The following is a 17,816-nucleotide window of genomic DNA, read 5'->3' on the forward strand; positions in this document are numbered from 1 at the left end:
CAAATGGGATCCAAGGGATATTTTTTCACCTCGAGGGTGGTTGGGTATATGGGCTGAGCCTCCAGAGGAAATGGTAGAGGCGGGTACAATTACAACATTTAGAAGCCATCTGGATGGGATAGGAAAGGGTTAGCAGTTGATGGGTCAAATGCAGGTAAATGAGACTAGATCAGGTTGGTAACTTGGTTAGCATGGGCAAATTGTGCAGAAGAGCCTATTTCCATGCTGTTCAACTCTCTGCTTTAAGTTTCAGAGGACAATGATCCAGTTACTACAGGTTTTGCTACTCAACGTACAAGAGAAAGTAGGTTCGATATCAATTAGATTTACAGTGTAGAATTACACTGTACGACATTGTTATTTAAGAGGGGAGGTGATAGTTCAGCATTTGGTTTAAATGTTTACACAGAGAACACTAATGGTCCAGTTTAATGGTTCAATGGTTCTTCATCATCACATGTGCCGAGGTTTTCGCTGGTCGGCTCGGACTCTGCGAGCAGAAGGGCCTGGTTCCACAGGTACAGTGAAATTATTTTTGCATACAGTGTTGATTTGTACAGTAATTATTTTAAGCAATTCTCATCCATGCAGGCCATATTCACCTAGCCTGCATTCCCTATTCCCCATGGATGCATAGAACATGTTAAAAAGTGATATTCATTTTAAATGGAACATGCATAAACATGGGAACGTAGAAGATTGAGGGACAGTGCACAGCCCACCATGAGTACTGACCTCCCCACCAATGAAGGGAGCAACAGGAGGAGCTGCCTCAGAAAAATGTCCAACCCCCATTTCACTGTTTGCTGCCATGGAATATTGATAATTGTACACAAGATTTTCCAAGCTGTACCTCGACGTGAAGTGGAGACATGTGGACATTAAAGGATTCCATTGCCACAGCAACGGGAGACTCCTGCGTCACAGTGATAGAAAACTGGGCATATTCGCCAGTCACGTGGCATCCAAGTACCTGTAACCAAATTGACAGCAGGTTCAGTGAAGCGTCTGCACCGGTTCAGCACATTACCTTCCAATTAACTTGTCACAGATTAATTTGATGAAAATGGAAGGAGTGTGCAATAGATCAAAATGATTATAATTCAAACTTTATGCTTTAATATATTATTAAATAATATTTTTCCTTTAAAAGCAAATCAAGGTAGTCTGAAGAAAGGCACCGACCCAAAACGTCACCTATTTATGTTCTCCCAAAACGTCACCTATTTATGTTCTCCCAAAACGTCACCTATTTATGTTCTCCCAGATGTTACCTGGCCCGATGAGTTAATCCAGCACGGTGTGTCTTTTTTTTTTTTTTGCAAGCCAGCATCTGTAATTCCTCGTGTCATAAGTAATAGGAGCAGAATCAGGCCATTCGGCCCATCAAGTCTACTTCGCCATTCAATCATGGCTGATCTATCTATCCCTCCTAACTCCATTGTCTTGCCCTCTCCCTATAACCTTTGAGGTACTTCACCCACAAGTGCCAACAGTCACTGGTGCAAGCACCACTCATGCCTGGTCTCAATTATCCGACACTCGGGTCGGCATTAGAACAGAGAGAACAGTACAGCACAGGAACAGGCCCTTTGGCCCACATCGTTTGTGTCGAACAGGATGCCAACTTAAACATATCTCATTAGCCTGTACATGATCCGTATCTCCAATCACTACACTTCCATGCGCTACCCAAAAGCCTCTTAAACGGCACTACCATCACTGCCTCCACCACCACGTTTGGACGGGAAGGTATAGAAGTGTGTTATCGCACACCTCCAGATTCAGGGACAGTTTCTTTCCGGCTTTTACCAGGCGACTGATCCATCCTACCAACAACTAGAGAGGGGTCCTGGCATACCCTTGGACTATCTCTGATTGGATTTTACCTTGCACTATATGTTATTCGCATTATTCCCTTTATCATGTATCTGTACACTATGGATGGCTCGATTGTAATCACGTACTGTCGTCCCGCTGACTGGTGAGCATGCAGCAAAAGCTTTTCATTGCATCTCGGTACACGTGACAATAAACAAAACTCGTATATCCAGAAAAAATATAGAAATTAACTATAGTTTCACCTTGAGGGAGGGGAAAGACCTAGAAACAGATTTAGTTAGGGACATAATTAACAATCACTTAGTCACATGTTAATTGATTAGAAAAGAAAAGCATTGATTTAAAAACAGAAACAAGTCTATAACTTTATATTGGATTTTTAATGATGAGGCATCAAAAAGGGAAATGCAACTGACATGCAAATATGGGCATCCAAAAAGCCATTGATAAGGTGCCACATATTGACTGCTGTCAAAATTAAACATAGTACATAGAATACTACAGCACAGCAGCAGGCCCTTCAGCCCTCCATATCGGTGTTGACCATGATGCCAATACATACTGGGTATACATACTGCATCCAGTGATTGATGAATACCAAGAAACATGTGATCGGTAGCTTGAAAAATCCTTTAAAATGTATGGGAAAGTTTGCGTAAAGTTGGATTTGTGCAAGCAAGGTGATCTGTATCCTGAAGAACACAGTGTATTTTGGGGGCTAAAGTGATATAGGAAGAAAACTAGAACTAGATACTATATACTAAAGGAGGAGGAGCCATCTTGGGGAACGGCTGCTAACCAGCAGCCGTCCGTTTAATTCATTTTTTTTTCCAGTTTTTAGTTAGTTTTGTTCGTCGTTTTTTCGGAGAAATGGACTTCTTATTGTGGGGGGAAGGAGGTAACCTTACTTCTAGGTCCCTACCTGGTCGGTGAGGCAGCTTTTTCTCTGGGCTGCCCGTCGACCCGTCATCGTGGCCTACCAGCGGGCTTGGAGCGCCGTTTCCTGGTGGGGACCGCCCAGCACCTCGGCTTCGGTGGTGGCACAGTGCTGGAGCGCCATCGCGGAGCGGGCGATGCCTTGCCTGGGTCGCCGCGCTGGATCGACGCGCTGGAGCTCCAGTGAGCTGGACCGCCGAGAGCAACATCTCCGGGCTGCGGAGCGGAGCGGGCGGCGCCGACATTAACATCAGGAGCCTGGGAGCTCCAACTCGGTGCGTCCTCGTCGGCTTCGGAAGCCGACAATCCCCTGCTAGGAAGCGGCCGTTCCAGGTGGCCCAGCCGCTGTGAGGATTCTCCCGACGCCGGGGCAAGACCATCCGGCTAGAACGGCCAGGAACATCGGGCCTCCGTTGAGGCAACAGCGGTGGCCTTAATAGGCCTGACTTTTGGGAGAACTGGGGTTGGGGACTGGACTTTTGTGCCTTCCCCCACAGTGCCTTCCCCACACACCTTTCTGTGTGTAAGGTACTTTGTTAGTCTGTGTCCAAGATGGCTGTCGGAAGAGAGAGTGGACGCTGGCGCGCTTTAGCTGCCGCTGCTCTCTTCAGATTGTGTTTTTTTTGATTTTTTGATTTTGTGTCTTTGGAGCGATTTCTATCTTTAATTTGTGTATTGATGATGTCCTTATTATTTATTTTTCTCCGACTATGTTTTTTTTCCTCTTCTGTTTAATCTTTGTAAGGTGACCTTGAAAGGAGCCCGAAAATAAAATTTATTATTATTATTATTATTATTATTATATTTAGGTTGTTGATGACTTGTTTTATGTTTTAAATCTCCACTAGTCAGTACTTTGATTTGTTAGTGCAAGATTGTTAACAGCTCAGTAGAAACATTTTGCAGTTAATAGCAAAATGTACATAATGCTGTGAACAAAAATGGTATCCTATTGCCAAATAATTATTTTGATGACATTGGTTGTTGAAGGTAGTGTTTGGCATATTGATGACCCAGAAATCCTTCAAATATATAATTTCCTGTCTAGTCTGGACATTGAACTGGTAGTCGTAAATGTTCCACAGAGATTCTGCAATTTTTATAGAAAATACTAGGCCATTCAGCCCTTCAAACTGGTCTGCTATTGATAAACAAAACAAAGTCCCTAATGCAATCAGGGCAGTTCATAGTTTAGTTGAAGATCGTAGCGTTCAATAGCCCGATGGTCGTTGGGAAGCTGGTCTTGAACGTTAGTTTTCAGACCCCGATACCTTCTTCCCGATGGCAGGAATGAAATGAGAGCATGACCAGGGTGGTGTGGGTCCTTGATGATGCTGGCTGCCTTTATGAGGCAGCGCCTCCTGTACTTCCCTTCAATGGTGTGGAGGACAGTACCCGTGATGGACCAGTCAGCGTTCACCACTTATTGTAATCTCCTTTGCTCCTGGGCTTTTGAGTTACCCATCCAGGGCGTGATACATGTGCCTGTCTAGATGCTCCAAACATCACAATCATGAATGCTTCACCACCACCCCGGCAACACAGGGACAGTTTCTTCCCAGCTGTTGTCAGGCAAATGAACCGCCCTCTCACCAACTAGAGAACCATCCTGAACCCCCAGTCACCTCATTGGAGACCTCTGAACTAACTTTGATCACACTTTACTGCACTTTATCTTGCACTAAACATTATACCCTTCATCCTATCTCTGTACACAGTGTACAGTTTGATTGTAATCATGTATTGGCTTTTCACTGACTGGATAGTGTGCAACAAAAAGCTTTTTACTGTATCTCGGTACACGTGATAAAACTAAACTAAGTTATACTCCGGGTATCTACCACCATGGAAAAATTATCCCCGCACATATCATTTAGACTTTCTCTCACTGGCCTTAAAGCTGTGCCCTCTAGTCTTTGACACTTCCATCATGGGATTAGACTTGGACCAACTATCCTATCCATCCCTCACTTAAATTTGATGAACTTCCATCGGGTCTCCCCTCAGCCTACCACACTCTGGAGTTTAGTTTAGGTTAGTGATACCGCATTGAAACAGGACCTTTGGCCCACCAACTCAGTGCCGACCAGCCATCACCACAATTTTTACCAAAGCCAATTAACCTACAAGCCTGCACGTCTATGGAGGGTGGGAAGAAACCGGAGCTCCCGCAGAAAACCCACATGGTCACGGGGAGAACGTACAAGCTCTGCACAGTCAGCACCCGTAGACGGGATCGAAATCAGGTCTCTGGTGCTGTAAGACAGCAATTCTACTGCCAACACTCAAGAGATGTTGAAGAATTCTGTAGGTAATCTGAATAACTGCAAGAAACCTACGAATGAATCAATAAATGCAGGATAGCTGGATTTACAGTCTTCAGTTTAAGACAGTTCACCTATCTCTGTCATAGTCAGCAAGTTACATGACCCTGATTTACAAAGCTGTATCAAATGATTATCACGGAACAGAGAGAGAGATTCTATTGACATTAGCAAAAGCAAGTGAAATAAATCCCAGGCCCAACTGTGCCAACAAGGATCGTTATCCATTATCCTATTGGCAGCTGCGATGTGGTCAATTGCTGTTCACACCGATCATTGATGCAAATACCTTCGCAATTGAGGACTGGCACCAAGCGAGTACTGAAAATATGGCTCAACAGGTTATTGTAGAATCGGCAAGCCATGGCCATACAATACAGCCTGGCTCACCCACCGCGGAACTGGGATAGGGAGGCACCGTGCCTGAGCACGCTCACCCCCGATGACCGGGAACCGGAGAGGAAGTGGATGAAGTCTGCAACGGCTGGGGACGCTGGACCAAAGGGCCTGTAAGAAGAACCGGAGGGTCTTGCCTATCATGCCCTCAAGGTCAACTGCGGGCTGAAAGCAGCCGACAGAGAGGGACTACAGTTCGCTGGACGATCCGATCGTGGCAAAGGTTGCTACAGGGGCACCATAGAAAGCATTTTATCAGGACGCATTACACCTTGGTTTGGAAACAGCTCCATCCAAGACCGCAAGAAATTGCAGCGAATTGTGGAGGCAGCCCAGACCATCACACAAACCAACCTCCCTTCTATTCACAATTCATTCACAATAATACTTTTTAGCTGCCGTTGCCGAGCGCTTGTCGCTCGTAAAGTCGAAATATCGTAAGTCGAGGCATCGTAAATCGAGCATCATCTGTAAATGGATCAATTGTAATAATGTATTGTCTTTTTCCTGACTGGTTAGCACACAACAAATAGCTTTTCACTGTACCTCGGTACACGTGGCAATAAACTAAACTGAACTGAACGGGCCTTTATAGTCAGCTGCAGCTGGAACTTTGAAAATGGGGCCAAAGCCTGGATACTCTTGCACATGGACTCAATGGGCTGTTTCTATGTATTTGGTACTTAATCGAGATCAGACAAGATCCTTCAGGACCTGGTATGCTTTTCTCGACGAGTGCCCCAAAAAGAACATTGTTCATATTTTTATTACCTTAATTTTAGATTTGATATTTTATAATATAAAATCATATTTTATAATATAAATAATTTTGTTTAATTTACACATATTGTTGTCTTTGTAAGTGCTTAGGTCTTTTTTAAACCATGACTTCAGAATATCACCAGAGACTGTAGGTTTAGGTTTATTATTGTTGTTTGTAGTATCGATGTACAGCTGAAAGCTTTGTATGCTATCCGAACATATCAGATGTACCATACGTAGATATGATCAGTTCAAACTCAAATACAGTAGATCGAGCTAAAGGGGAAAACCAACAAGATACATTTTTGACTCAAACACCATTCATTTCATGAAATATTTTCCCATTACACAAGCCCTTTGTAAATCAAGGAACAACTGTATTTAAAATAAAATACCATGCTTTATTCATTATAAGCAGTGGAGAACAATATTATAAGGGGAGAATGGTTAAAAAATAATCATTACACAGCACTTCATATTTCACTTGGGTAGTTTACACCCCAGCGGTATGAACATTGACTTCTCTAACTTCAGATAGCCCTTGCTTTCTCTCTCCGTCCCCTCCCCCTTCCCAGTTCTCCCACTAGTCTTACTGTCTCCACCTACATTCTATCTTTGTCCCACCCCCTCCCCTGACTTCAGTCTGAAGAAGGGTCTCGAGCCAAAACATCACCCATTTCTTCTCTCCAGAGATAGTTCCTCACCCGCTGAGTTACTCCAGCATTGTGTCTACCTTTGATTCAAACCCGCATCTGCAGTTCTTTCTTACACATTACAACATGTTACAGAACTTCACCTTTTAGATCCTAAATTATAATAATCTATCCCATTGTATATAACCCTAATGATATGATGAGTGTGTGTGTGTGTGTGTGTGTGTGTGTGTGTGTGTGTGTGTGTGTGTGTGTGTGTGTGTGTGTGTGTGTGTGTGTGTGTGTGTGTGTGTGTGTGTGTGTGTGTGTGTGTGTGCGCGTGTGCGTACATGTAGATAGCTTATTATATAGTTAGTTATAGTCCTATAGCATACTGTGTAAATGCAGTTTAGAGGCTACTTTGGTTTTGGGCTTGGTTGAGCACTTATCCTGGTGTTATAGCACAGGTACAGTGTGCATTAATAATAATCTATGGAGAAATAATTAATAGAGACTTATTTCCCTGTTCACTCAAGAAGCTTACAGAGCAGAAACATGACATTGTTCTAATCCCATTGGAAGTAATGTCAACTAGGAAAGTAAACTAAGCTTGCCAAAGTTCAAACAACTGAGGATTTTGATCATTTTCCATTAACTTGCCTCGTAGCTTCCTGCCACAGCAGCACCATACCATCTCTGCCAATTCCATTTCCTCTTCCTAGGATAAGATTAGTTCATTTAAATAAATATCCAAAAAAGTTATTTGAAGGGGTCTAAAGAGATCAAAATGGATTGTACATGGCAATCACAGAATGACCTGAAGGGAACAAAATTAAAATGACAGAGAACGTTAATGGTGAGCCTTGAAATGGAAGGAAATAGTGTTGATAAAACAGGGGCTCATGCTGTATGTTAGCCAAAACATTGAGTCACTGTAGATATGCAAGCTGGTATCTTTGAATTATATCAACTGAAGCCTCTTCATACATAGTAATTGGCATGCTCCAGGTCCCCAGAAATACGCTCATCTTTTGATTTAGTTTAGTTTATTATTGTCACGTGTACAGATGTACAATGAAAATAGTGCAGAGAGCAATGCTGAACTACTATCTACCTCTTTGGTGACCCTTGGACTATCCTTAATGGACTTTACTGGCTTTACCTTGCACTAAACATTATTCCCTTATCATTTATCTAGACACTGTAAATGGCTTGATTGTAATCATGTATTGTCTTTCTGCTGACTGGATAGCTCACAACAAAATCTTTTCACTGTACTTCGGTACCCGTGACAATAAACTAAACTGAGGCTTCCGTTGCCATCTTTACAATAAAATTTCCAAGTTAATTTCCACCCGCTTCCGCAAATGAGTATCATAGTCTAGTTGGATAAAAATTAAACTTGCATCGCTCTTTCATTGGGATTTAAGAGCAGACTAGTGGGCAAACTCAAATGTTCGCATCAAATACTGTATACCTCAGCACTGCACTTCAGAGAAGGCAGGCACTCATATTAGGGGTTTCATTCCACGGGGGGGGGGGGGCGGGGGGAGAATTAAATTGGGCATACACAAAAATGCTGGAGAAACTTGGCGGGTGCAGCGGCATCTATGGAGCGAAGGAAATAGGCAACATTTTAGGGCCGAAACCCTTCTTCAGATGGGCAATTGGATGATCATATTGTTCAAATGCTATAGGTTACCCCACCAGTCTCCTCGCTCCATCCATCAGTAAACATTGGCAGGGTCAAATGAGGTGGTTAAAGTTGAATGAAGGGTCTAAGGATATCAGAATAAACAAATTATCATCTGCTCTCAGGATTCAGTCAATGCCCACATTGTGCCCAGCATAAGAGGCGAGAAAGAACGTTGCCTAATTTGCACTTCCTCATAGTCAAACAGCATGACAACAGGCCCTTCAGTCCAACCTGCCCACTCTGACCAACATGCCCCATCTACACTAGTTCCACCTGCCCACTAGGCTCATATGACCAATTTAAGCCTGTTAGGGGAGGCACGGTAGCACAGCGGTAAAGTTGCCGCCTTACAATGCCGGAGTGCCAGGTTCGATCCCGACTACGGGAGTTTGTACCTTCTTCCAGTGACCGCGTGGGTTTTCCTCTGAGATCTACGGTTTCCTCCCACACTCCAAAGACGCACAGGTTTGCAGGTTAATTGGCTTGGTGTACATGTAAAAATTGTCCCTAATGTAAGATAGTGTGAATGCGCGGGGGTCGCTGGTCGGTGGGGCCACGGTGGGCCTGTTTCCGCGTTGTATCTATAAACTAAACTTCTAAACCTACCCTATCGATATCTATAAATTATCCTCTCGGATAAATACACGATACATGTCTGAACAACTGCATTAACAAGTGTGGAGCTTGTTATAAACTTGTAAATGGCACGAGGTGGGGATCTCAATATATATTGGAGCTTCAAGAGTAATGTCTATCCCCAATTCCAAACTGGAGAAACTTGAATGGATTCCATTCCCAATCAGAATGAAAATAAAATCAAACCAATGCGAATCCTATTACACACAGATGCTACATGGTACTCACCAAGTGTTGTGCGGATTTGATAACACTGGTCACACGACTCAGAGACAGAGGAGATGAATACGGACCCACATTGTCAATAGTAAGCTGCAATGAACTCTTAAAAGAGAGAGAGAGAGAAAAAGAGTCAATTATTGAATAACCATTCCCTAAAGTGCAATCTATCATAGTCTGAAAAGCTAGATGCCCATTGCAGTATTGTTCAGGTATACAGTACTTGTAACATACGGGCACAAATGAAAGGTAATGCATACTCTTAAATGCGAAACTTTAAAAGTTTGCATTAAAAAAAACTAACGTGCAATTTATGTTTGTGATAACCAAGAAATATATAATTATTTGTACTATGCTCTTTATGCAATCAGAATATTTGCAAGATACTACACCACTTACCTGCACTTCTAACCACTTTTTTGCAGCTGCTCGAATTAAATTCTGGCTAACAGCGAGCACCCACCAATCCCCGAACCTCCCCGCACGCCCGTCCACCCACCCGCCCCTTCCCCCCCCACCCTCCCCTTCCCCCCCCCCCCCCCCCCCATCTCCTTCGTCCCCCCCCATCCACCATCCCCCTACTCATCCCGCCAACCCCGCGCACCACTGGACTCAGGAACAGCTTCTTCCCCTCTGTTATCAGGCTTGTGAACAGTCCTTTCATAAGCTAGGGTACTGTCTGATTCACCTCTCTCCCATTGCAGGACAGTGGACTTTATCTATCTAACTGATGCACTACAATGCTGAGAACTATATTCTGCACTCAGTATCTTCCCCTCTACCTACTGAACAAGAGTTTGACTTGGCTGTATTTATGTTTTATATTATCTGATTGGATAGCCTGCAAAATAAAGCCTTTCACAGTACCTCACTACGCATGACAATAATAAACTTAAAGCCAAATGTCCAAATCAAGGAATGGCTTCTTTATTTTCACAATTACAGCAATTCAATTCTTAAAAGAATACTGACGGACATAACCCATCCTGTTACAGGTGGATCTATTCTACATTTTCCTTGATCTTCATCCCCTTCGATCTCGTTTTCGCACTTTACCATTCCATATCTCTAGTTTCCCTCTCCCGACTCTCAAGGTCTGAAGAAGGGTCTTGACCCAAAACGTCACCCATTCCCTCTATCCAGAGGTGCTGCCTGTCCCGCTGAGTTACTCCAGCATTTTGTGTCTATCCTTCGGTGTAAGCCAGCATCTGCAGTTCCTTCCTGCACAGATTGTCACTTGTGTGGAGCTTGCCTCCAATGATGTCAATGGCCCATTATCACAGCTCGTGTGCTTTCAAGACCACACATCGTCTAATAGCACAGATGACTCTTTCAGCAAGGACAAACAGTTCTTCAAATCATTTGGTATCCAAGGGAAATAATTAAATCGTCAGGGGTAGATCTATTTCTGAATATATCCTGCAAATACTGACACACTTCTGGAACAGCCTGTACCAGGTTCTACAATAGACCCCATTCCTCACCGAGATGAAGACCATGACTGTAAGACCATTGTTCCTCAGTGTATAGCAAGTGAAATACGATGTCAAAAAAAGAGATACAATATAGTCAGTTATACAGCACAGAAACAGGCTCCGCGGCCCAATTCATCCACACCGAACAAGGTGTCTACTTGAACCAGTCCCGTTTGCCCTGTAACCCTCTAATCCTTTCCTATACGAGATCCCGTCCCGACACCTTTAGAAGACTGTAATTGTAATAGCTTCAACAACATCTCCCAAATTAACTTCAAACTCGGCACAGTGGCGCAGCGGTAGAGTTGCTGCATTACAGCGCCAGAGACCCAAGTCCCATCCTAACTACGGGTGCTGTCTGTAGGTTGTTTGTACGTTCTCCCCGTGACCTGTGTAAGTTTTCTCCAGGTGCTCCAGTCTCCTCCCACACTCCTTAGACATATAGGTTTGTAGGCTAATTGGCTTGGTAAAATTGTAAATTGTCCCCAGCGTGTGTAGGATAGTGTTAACGTGCGGGGATCGCCGGTCAGCGCGGACCCGATGGGCTAAAGGGCCTGTTTCCGCACTGAATCCCGAAGCTAAACTCTTGCATCACAGAAAAAACAAAGACAGCAGGTTAAGTCAGGGAACCGCAGATGCTGGTTTCTGAAAAAAGACGCTATGTGCCGGAATAACTCAGCGGGACAGGCAGCATCTCAGGAGAACATGGACACGCCGACGTTTCAGGTCGGGAGCCTTCCTCACACTGTTTGTGTGGGGGGTGGGGGTTAGGGAAGAAAGCTGGAAGAGAGGAGGGGCAGGACAAAGCTTGGCAAGTAATAGGCAAAATGCTGGAGTAACTCAGCGGGACAGGCAGCATCTCTGGAGAGAAGGAAAGGGTGACGTTTCGGGTCGAGACCCTTCTTCAGTCTGAAGCATTTTGTGTCTATCTTCAGTGTAAACCAGCATCTGCAGTTCATTCCTACATACTTGGCAAGCAATGGAGATATAACCATATAACAATTACAGCATGGAAACAGGCCATCTCGGCCCTTCTAGTCCGTGCCGAACACTTATTCTCCCCTAGTCCCATCTACCTGCACTCAGACCATAACCCTCCATTCCTTTCCCGTCCATATAACTATCCAATTTATTTTTAAATTATAAAATCGAACCTGCCTCCACCACCTCCACTGGAAGCTCTTTCCACACAGCTACCACTCTCTGAGTAAAGAAGTTCCCCCTCATGTTACCCCTAAACTTCTGTCCCTTAATTCTCAAGTCATGTCCTCTTGTTTGAATCTTCCCAACTCTCAGTGGGAAATGCTTATCCACGTCAACTCTGTCTACCCCTCTCATCATTTTAAAGACCTCTATCAAGTCCCCCTTAACCTTCTGCGCTCCAAAGAATAAAGACCTAACTTGTTCAACCTTTCTCTGTAACTTAGTTGCTGAAACCCAGGCAACATTCTAGTAAATCTCCTCTGTACTCTCCCTATTTTGTTGACATCCTTCCTATAATTAGGCGACCAAAATTGTACGCCATACTCCAGAATTGGCCTCACCAATGCCTTGTACAATTTTAACATTACATCCCAACTACTCATTGCTCTGATTTATAAAGGCCAGCACACCAAAAGCTTTCTTTACCACCCTGTCTACATGAGATTCCACCTTCAAGGAACTGTGCACAGTTATTCCCAGATCCCTCTGTTCAACTGCATTCCTCAATTCACTACCATTTACCATGTACATCCTATTTTGATTTGTCCTGCCAAGATGTAGCACCTCACACTTATCAGCATTAAACTCCATCTGCCATCTTTCAGCCCACTTCCAAATGGCCTAAATCTCTCTGTAGACTTTGAAAATCTACTTCATTATCCACAACACCACCTAGGTGATAGGTGAAAGGGGGGCTGGATAAAGGCCAGACGTGCAAAGACAGAAGATGCAGGATAAAAGGATTGAAGAGTTGTGAATTGTGAAGCTGGAGAAAGGAATGTTGGCGGGAGTGGAGGGGAGAGAACAAAAAGGAGTCAAGTCCACCACACCCCCCCCCCCCTTCAGCAATCAGTCTGAAGAAGTGTCCCAATCCACCAGGGATGCTGCATGACCCGCCGAGTTACTCCAGCTCTTTGTGTCCTTTTTCTGCAAACTAGCATCTGCAGTTCCACGTTTCTGCAAAATATTTCCAAATGGAAATACCCTGTCCAGTCTCCCTACAGGCAAATATCCAAGAACTCCTGAGTGGAAATGCCAGCTCCAACACAATATACAAACGCAGTCTCTGTCCTGACTGGAATCATTTCATCACTTGACTTGAACTTTCCAGAGTTTCCAAAAACCAAAAATAAATATAACGGCAGCAAACCTCATTTTTGGCACCGACATTCCCTCTACATGACTTGCAAAATAATAGCTAAAATAGTCACATGAAAATCTAATTCATAATAATAATTCATTCTTAGATTGAAAGATATAGAAGCCATGCATCGTTCCCTCCCCGGGTACTTTGCCCTGCTACTGCAGGAGATGCAACACCTGTCCCTTTACCTCCCCCCTCGACTCCGTCCAAGGAACCCGACAGTCTTTTCTGGTGAGGCAGAGGTTTACTTGTGCCTCCTCCAACCTCATCTACTGTATCCGTTGCTCCAGGTGTCGATTCCTGTATATCGGCGAGACAGAGTGCAAGCTCGGTGATCATTTCGCTGAACACCTCCGCTCAGTCGCCTAAACCTACCTGATCTCCCGGTTGCTCAGCACTTTAACTCCCCCTCCCATTCCCAATCTGACCTTTCTGTCCTGGGCCTCCTCCATTGTCAGAGTGAGGCCCAGCGCAAATTGGAGGAACAGCACCTCATATTTTACTTGGGCAGCTTACATCCCAGCTGTATGAACCTTGACTTCTCAAACTTCAAGTACCCCTTGTTTTCCCTCTCTCTCCATCCCCTCCCCAGTTCTCCCACCAGTCTTACTGGCTCTGATTACATTTTATGTCTGTACCGCCCACTCCCCTGACATCAGTCTGAAGGGTCTCAACCCAAAATATCACCCATTCCTTCTCTCTAGAGATGTTACCTAGCCCACTGAGTTACTCCAGCATTTTGTATCTACCTTAGATTTAAACCAGCACTACAGTTCTTTCCTACACATCTTTCCCTTGTTTTGTATCCTGAAAGTAATGACTAAGGTACAATTTCACCATCAAAAGCAACTCTCTGGTCTCCTCTTGGAGATTCTCTTAGCTCGCTCGGAGATTGAGATTGTTGATTTGCAAGGATGTCAGCTGTTATGGGGAGAAGGCAGGAGAATGGGGTTGAGAGTGAAAGGTAGATCAGCCATGCTTGAATGGTGGAGTAGACTTGATGGGCACAATGGCCTAATCCTGCTCCTACAACTTATGAACATCCTGGCCAAGTTTACAATGATTTGGTGATGAATGCTGACAGACTATTTTGTATAAAAATTTAAGGAATTATTTACTGCTCCACCTGAGAATTCTAAAAGGGCACAAAACTTTTTTTTCTGCCAAGTAGTCACATCAAAGTAGGGTGGCACGGTGGAACAGTGGTAGAGTTGCTGCCTTACCGCGCCAGAGACTCAGGTTCGATCCCAACTACGGATGTTGTCTTTATGGAGTTAATACGTTCTCCCTGAGACCGCATGGGTTTTCTCCAGGTGATCCGGTTTCCTCTCACATTCCAAAGAATGCAGGTTTGTAGGTTAATTGGCTTCTGTTAAATGTCCCTAGTGTGCAGGATGGAATTTGCGTATCAATTGCTGGTCAGGCGGGGGGGGGGGGAAGAAAAAAAGGGAGGAGATAAAAATAAAATAAAATAAAATAAAATAATTTTAAAAATAGCTGGGGCGTAGAGCCCGTTTCCACGCTGTATCACTAAATTAGAATAAACTCGTCGCTGCGCAATGCTGTAAAGGTAATACTGAAGCCCAATAAGCAGCACATCGCAAAAAAAACAGGTTATTTATCCGTCTGTGGCTCACCACCCTCCCTGAAAAAAGGAACGACATGCAGGGAATCGATTTAACATTTCTCAAAAAACAAAGGCAATGCACTGAGTGCGAGCTAGAATTTTGCGCAAATTTCTGGGGCTTGAAGTCACAGTATACTGAGTCAGAGGCAAGTCTCTGTCTGAAGAAGGGCCTCGACCTGAAATGTCACTCCACTCCAGAGATGCTGCCTGACCCGCTGAGTTACTCCAGCATTTTGTGTCCATCTTCTCGACCTACTAAGCCGCAGTGGAAAAAATGTCATGAATGAGTATTAGCGGCCACAAAGCAATTTATGCTGCAACTTCAAGAACAGAGGGAGCAGCATTGGGAGCAGAGTAGCACAGTTTGGAGAGCTGCTACCTCTTGGCGCCAGAGACCCAGGTTCAATCCTGAACTTGGGTGCTTTCTGTGTGGAGTTTGCACGTTCTCCCAGTCGCGTGCGTTTCCTCCAACATACCCAAAGAAGTGGAGTTCTGTAGGTTAATTGGCCTCTGTAAATTTTCCCTAGTGTGTAGGGAGTGCATGCAAAATGGGATAAGGTAGAGCTAACGTGAACAGGAAATCAATGGTCGGCATTGACTCTCTGGCCCGATTCAATGCTGGACCTTTCGATTGATCAATTCAATCAATCAATCAACATCAGCAAATACAGCAAGGGATAAATAAGGTAATAAAAATCAAAGATTAATTTAAAGTGAAGGACGGCAATAATTAAATGATAACTAAACCCAGACATGATACAAAGGTCACATCCATATATATTGTATAAGAAGTGAAACCAGAGAGATCAAACATTTTACAGTCATGGGGAAATAATCATGCACTGAAGAGTTCTCATTTAAACAATAAACGATTCAATTGAAGGAGGAAGTTGAACAAAACCCGTACCAATTTTGTCCCCTATAATGGGGGGGGAAAGACAAATACACATGAAACTGGAGATTAGGAAAGTTTTAGTTACGTGCAGGGCAAATGAAAAAATCCCCTGCTTGCTCCAATGCGTTTTGTCAACAGAACTTGCATTTATGAAGCAACTTTCCCCCTCACAATGTCCCAAAGTACATTACAAACCAATTAAGCTTCTTCAGAATGCAATCAGTAACACATTGTAGGAAAGAAAAATAGCCGATCTGGACACACAAGATAAACGGCAAAGCAGTCGGGAGGGAAGATGGTCGTTTCAGAAACTAGAGCGAGGAGGTGAACAGAACTTTTTGTCCGGCCTCTGTCCACGTAGTACAGGTCATCACAGCTCGAGAGCCCTGGACTCAATCCTGACCACTCTGGTGCTGCCCTCGTGAACCTTACACGTTCTCCTTGTGAACATGTTTCATCTAGCTCCCTCCCCCATCCCAAAGGCATGCATGTGGCTTAATGGGCGACTTGGCCACTGTAAATTGCCCTGCGTGTCAAATCTAGAGCGAGTCAATGAGAACCTGGGGAGAACAAAATGGAACTAGCGCAAATGGGGGGGGGGGGGGGGGGGGGGTGAATGGCTGGGGCGGGCTCAGTGGTGGAGGATGCATCTCCATACTGTATGACTAACAATTAAAACATCAGTGAAGCACCAGGAGCAAACCGTGCAGGAAGGAACTGTAGATGCGGGTTTACACTGAAGATAGACATAAAATGCTGGTGTAACTCAGCAGGACAAGCAGCGTCTCTGGAGAGAAGGAATACGATCCTCAGATGCTGCCCAACCCGCTGAGTTACTCCAGCATTTTGCGTCTATCTGAAGCAAACAGTTGCATTTTGACAATGCAGCATTCGTTACATCGGTGCTGCACTTAAATATCAGACCACGGGCTGCCTGAAATGGGGTCGGACTCTACATCGGTCTCAGGTAATGTAGTGTGACTTAGTTTAGAGATAAAGTGCAGAAACAAGTCCTTCGTCCCACAGAGTCCGCGCTGACCAGCAATCCCTGCACACGAGCATTATCCTACACACTAGGGAAAATGTTTGATTTTACTGAAAGCCAATTAATCTACAAACCTGTACGTCTTTAGAGTGCGAGAGGAAACCGGAGCAACCGGAGAAAACCCACGTGGTCACAGGAAGAACATACAAACTCCACACAGACAGCACCCACAGTCGGGATCAAACCCGGGTCTCAGGCACTGTAAGGCAGCAGCTCCACCACTGCGCCACCGTACCACCTTTAAAGATATGCCGGCTTTTCAGACAATGTTCACTTATTTGCAAATGGACACAAATCACAACTATAATTAGTCTAAGGTAGGGTCCCGACTCGAAATGTCCTCCAGGGATCCTGCCTGGCCCGCTGAGTTACTCCAGCACTTTGTGTCAATTTTTGTAAACCTGCATCTTGAATTTAGATTAGTACAGGTGTCAGAGGTTATGGGGAGAAGGCAGGAGAGTGGGATTAGGAGGGTGAGATCGGTCACCCATGATTGAAAGGCAGAGTAGACTTGATGGGCCGAATGGCCTAATTTCTACTCCTATTCCTTATGGCCGTATGAACACCTGCAGTTCCTGGTTTCTACTATTTGTTAAATCTCTATCCTTTTGGTATGGTTAGGGGTGCCCACGAACATGCACGTGCCAAGTCTATGCAGAGGAGCCTGGTCATCTCCAGTCAACTTAATCCTTCCTTGCTATTGAACCAAGACCTCGCTCTTTATGTTAACGACCATGTGGTAGCTGGTATGTAACGTCCACACCCACATTACAAAGAGATTCATGCACAGGCTTATGACCTTCGTGTTTTGCGCACTTCTAACCATTTTTATAATTACAGAGCCCTGCAGGAAGCCCATTATTTACAATAGACAAAAGGTGCAGGAGTAGGCCATTTGGCCCTTCGAGCCAGCACCGGCATTCAATGTGATCATGGCTGATCATCCACAATCAGTACCCCATTCCTGCCTTTTCTCCATATCCC

General features: G+C 44.4%; 1 protein-coding gene across 1 annotated transcript in view; it reads right to left on the reverse strand.

The window, feature by feature from the left end:
• Positions 1 to 17,816, reverse strand: part of c2cd2 (C2 calcium dependent domain containing 2) — a 47,358-nt gene that overhangs the window by 26,457 nt on the left and 3,085 nt on the right. The window contains exons 2-3 of the mRNA XM_033032535.1: positions 9,453 to 9,548; positions 854 to 973 (exon numbers count right to left, since the gene is read on the reverse strand). Of these exons, the coding sequence (XP_032888426.1) occupies positions 854 to 973; positions 9,453 to 9,548 (216 nt within the window). The remainder of the gene's footprint in view (positions 1 to 853; positions 974 to 9,452; positions 9,549 to 17,816) is intronic.

This window comes from Amblyraja radiata, chromosome 14 (genome assembly GCF_010909765.2).
Source record: "Amblyraja radiata isolate CabotCenter1 chromosome 14, sAmbRad1.1.pri, whole genome shotgun sequence".
Taxonomy (NCBI): domain Eukaryota; kingdom Metazoa; phylum Chordata; class Chondrichthyes; order Rajiformes; family Rajidae; genus Amblyraja; species Amblyraja radiata.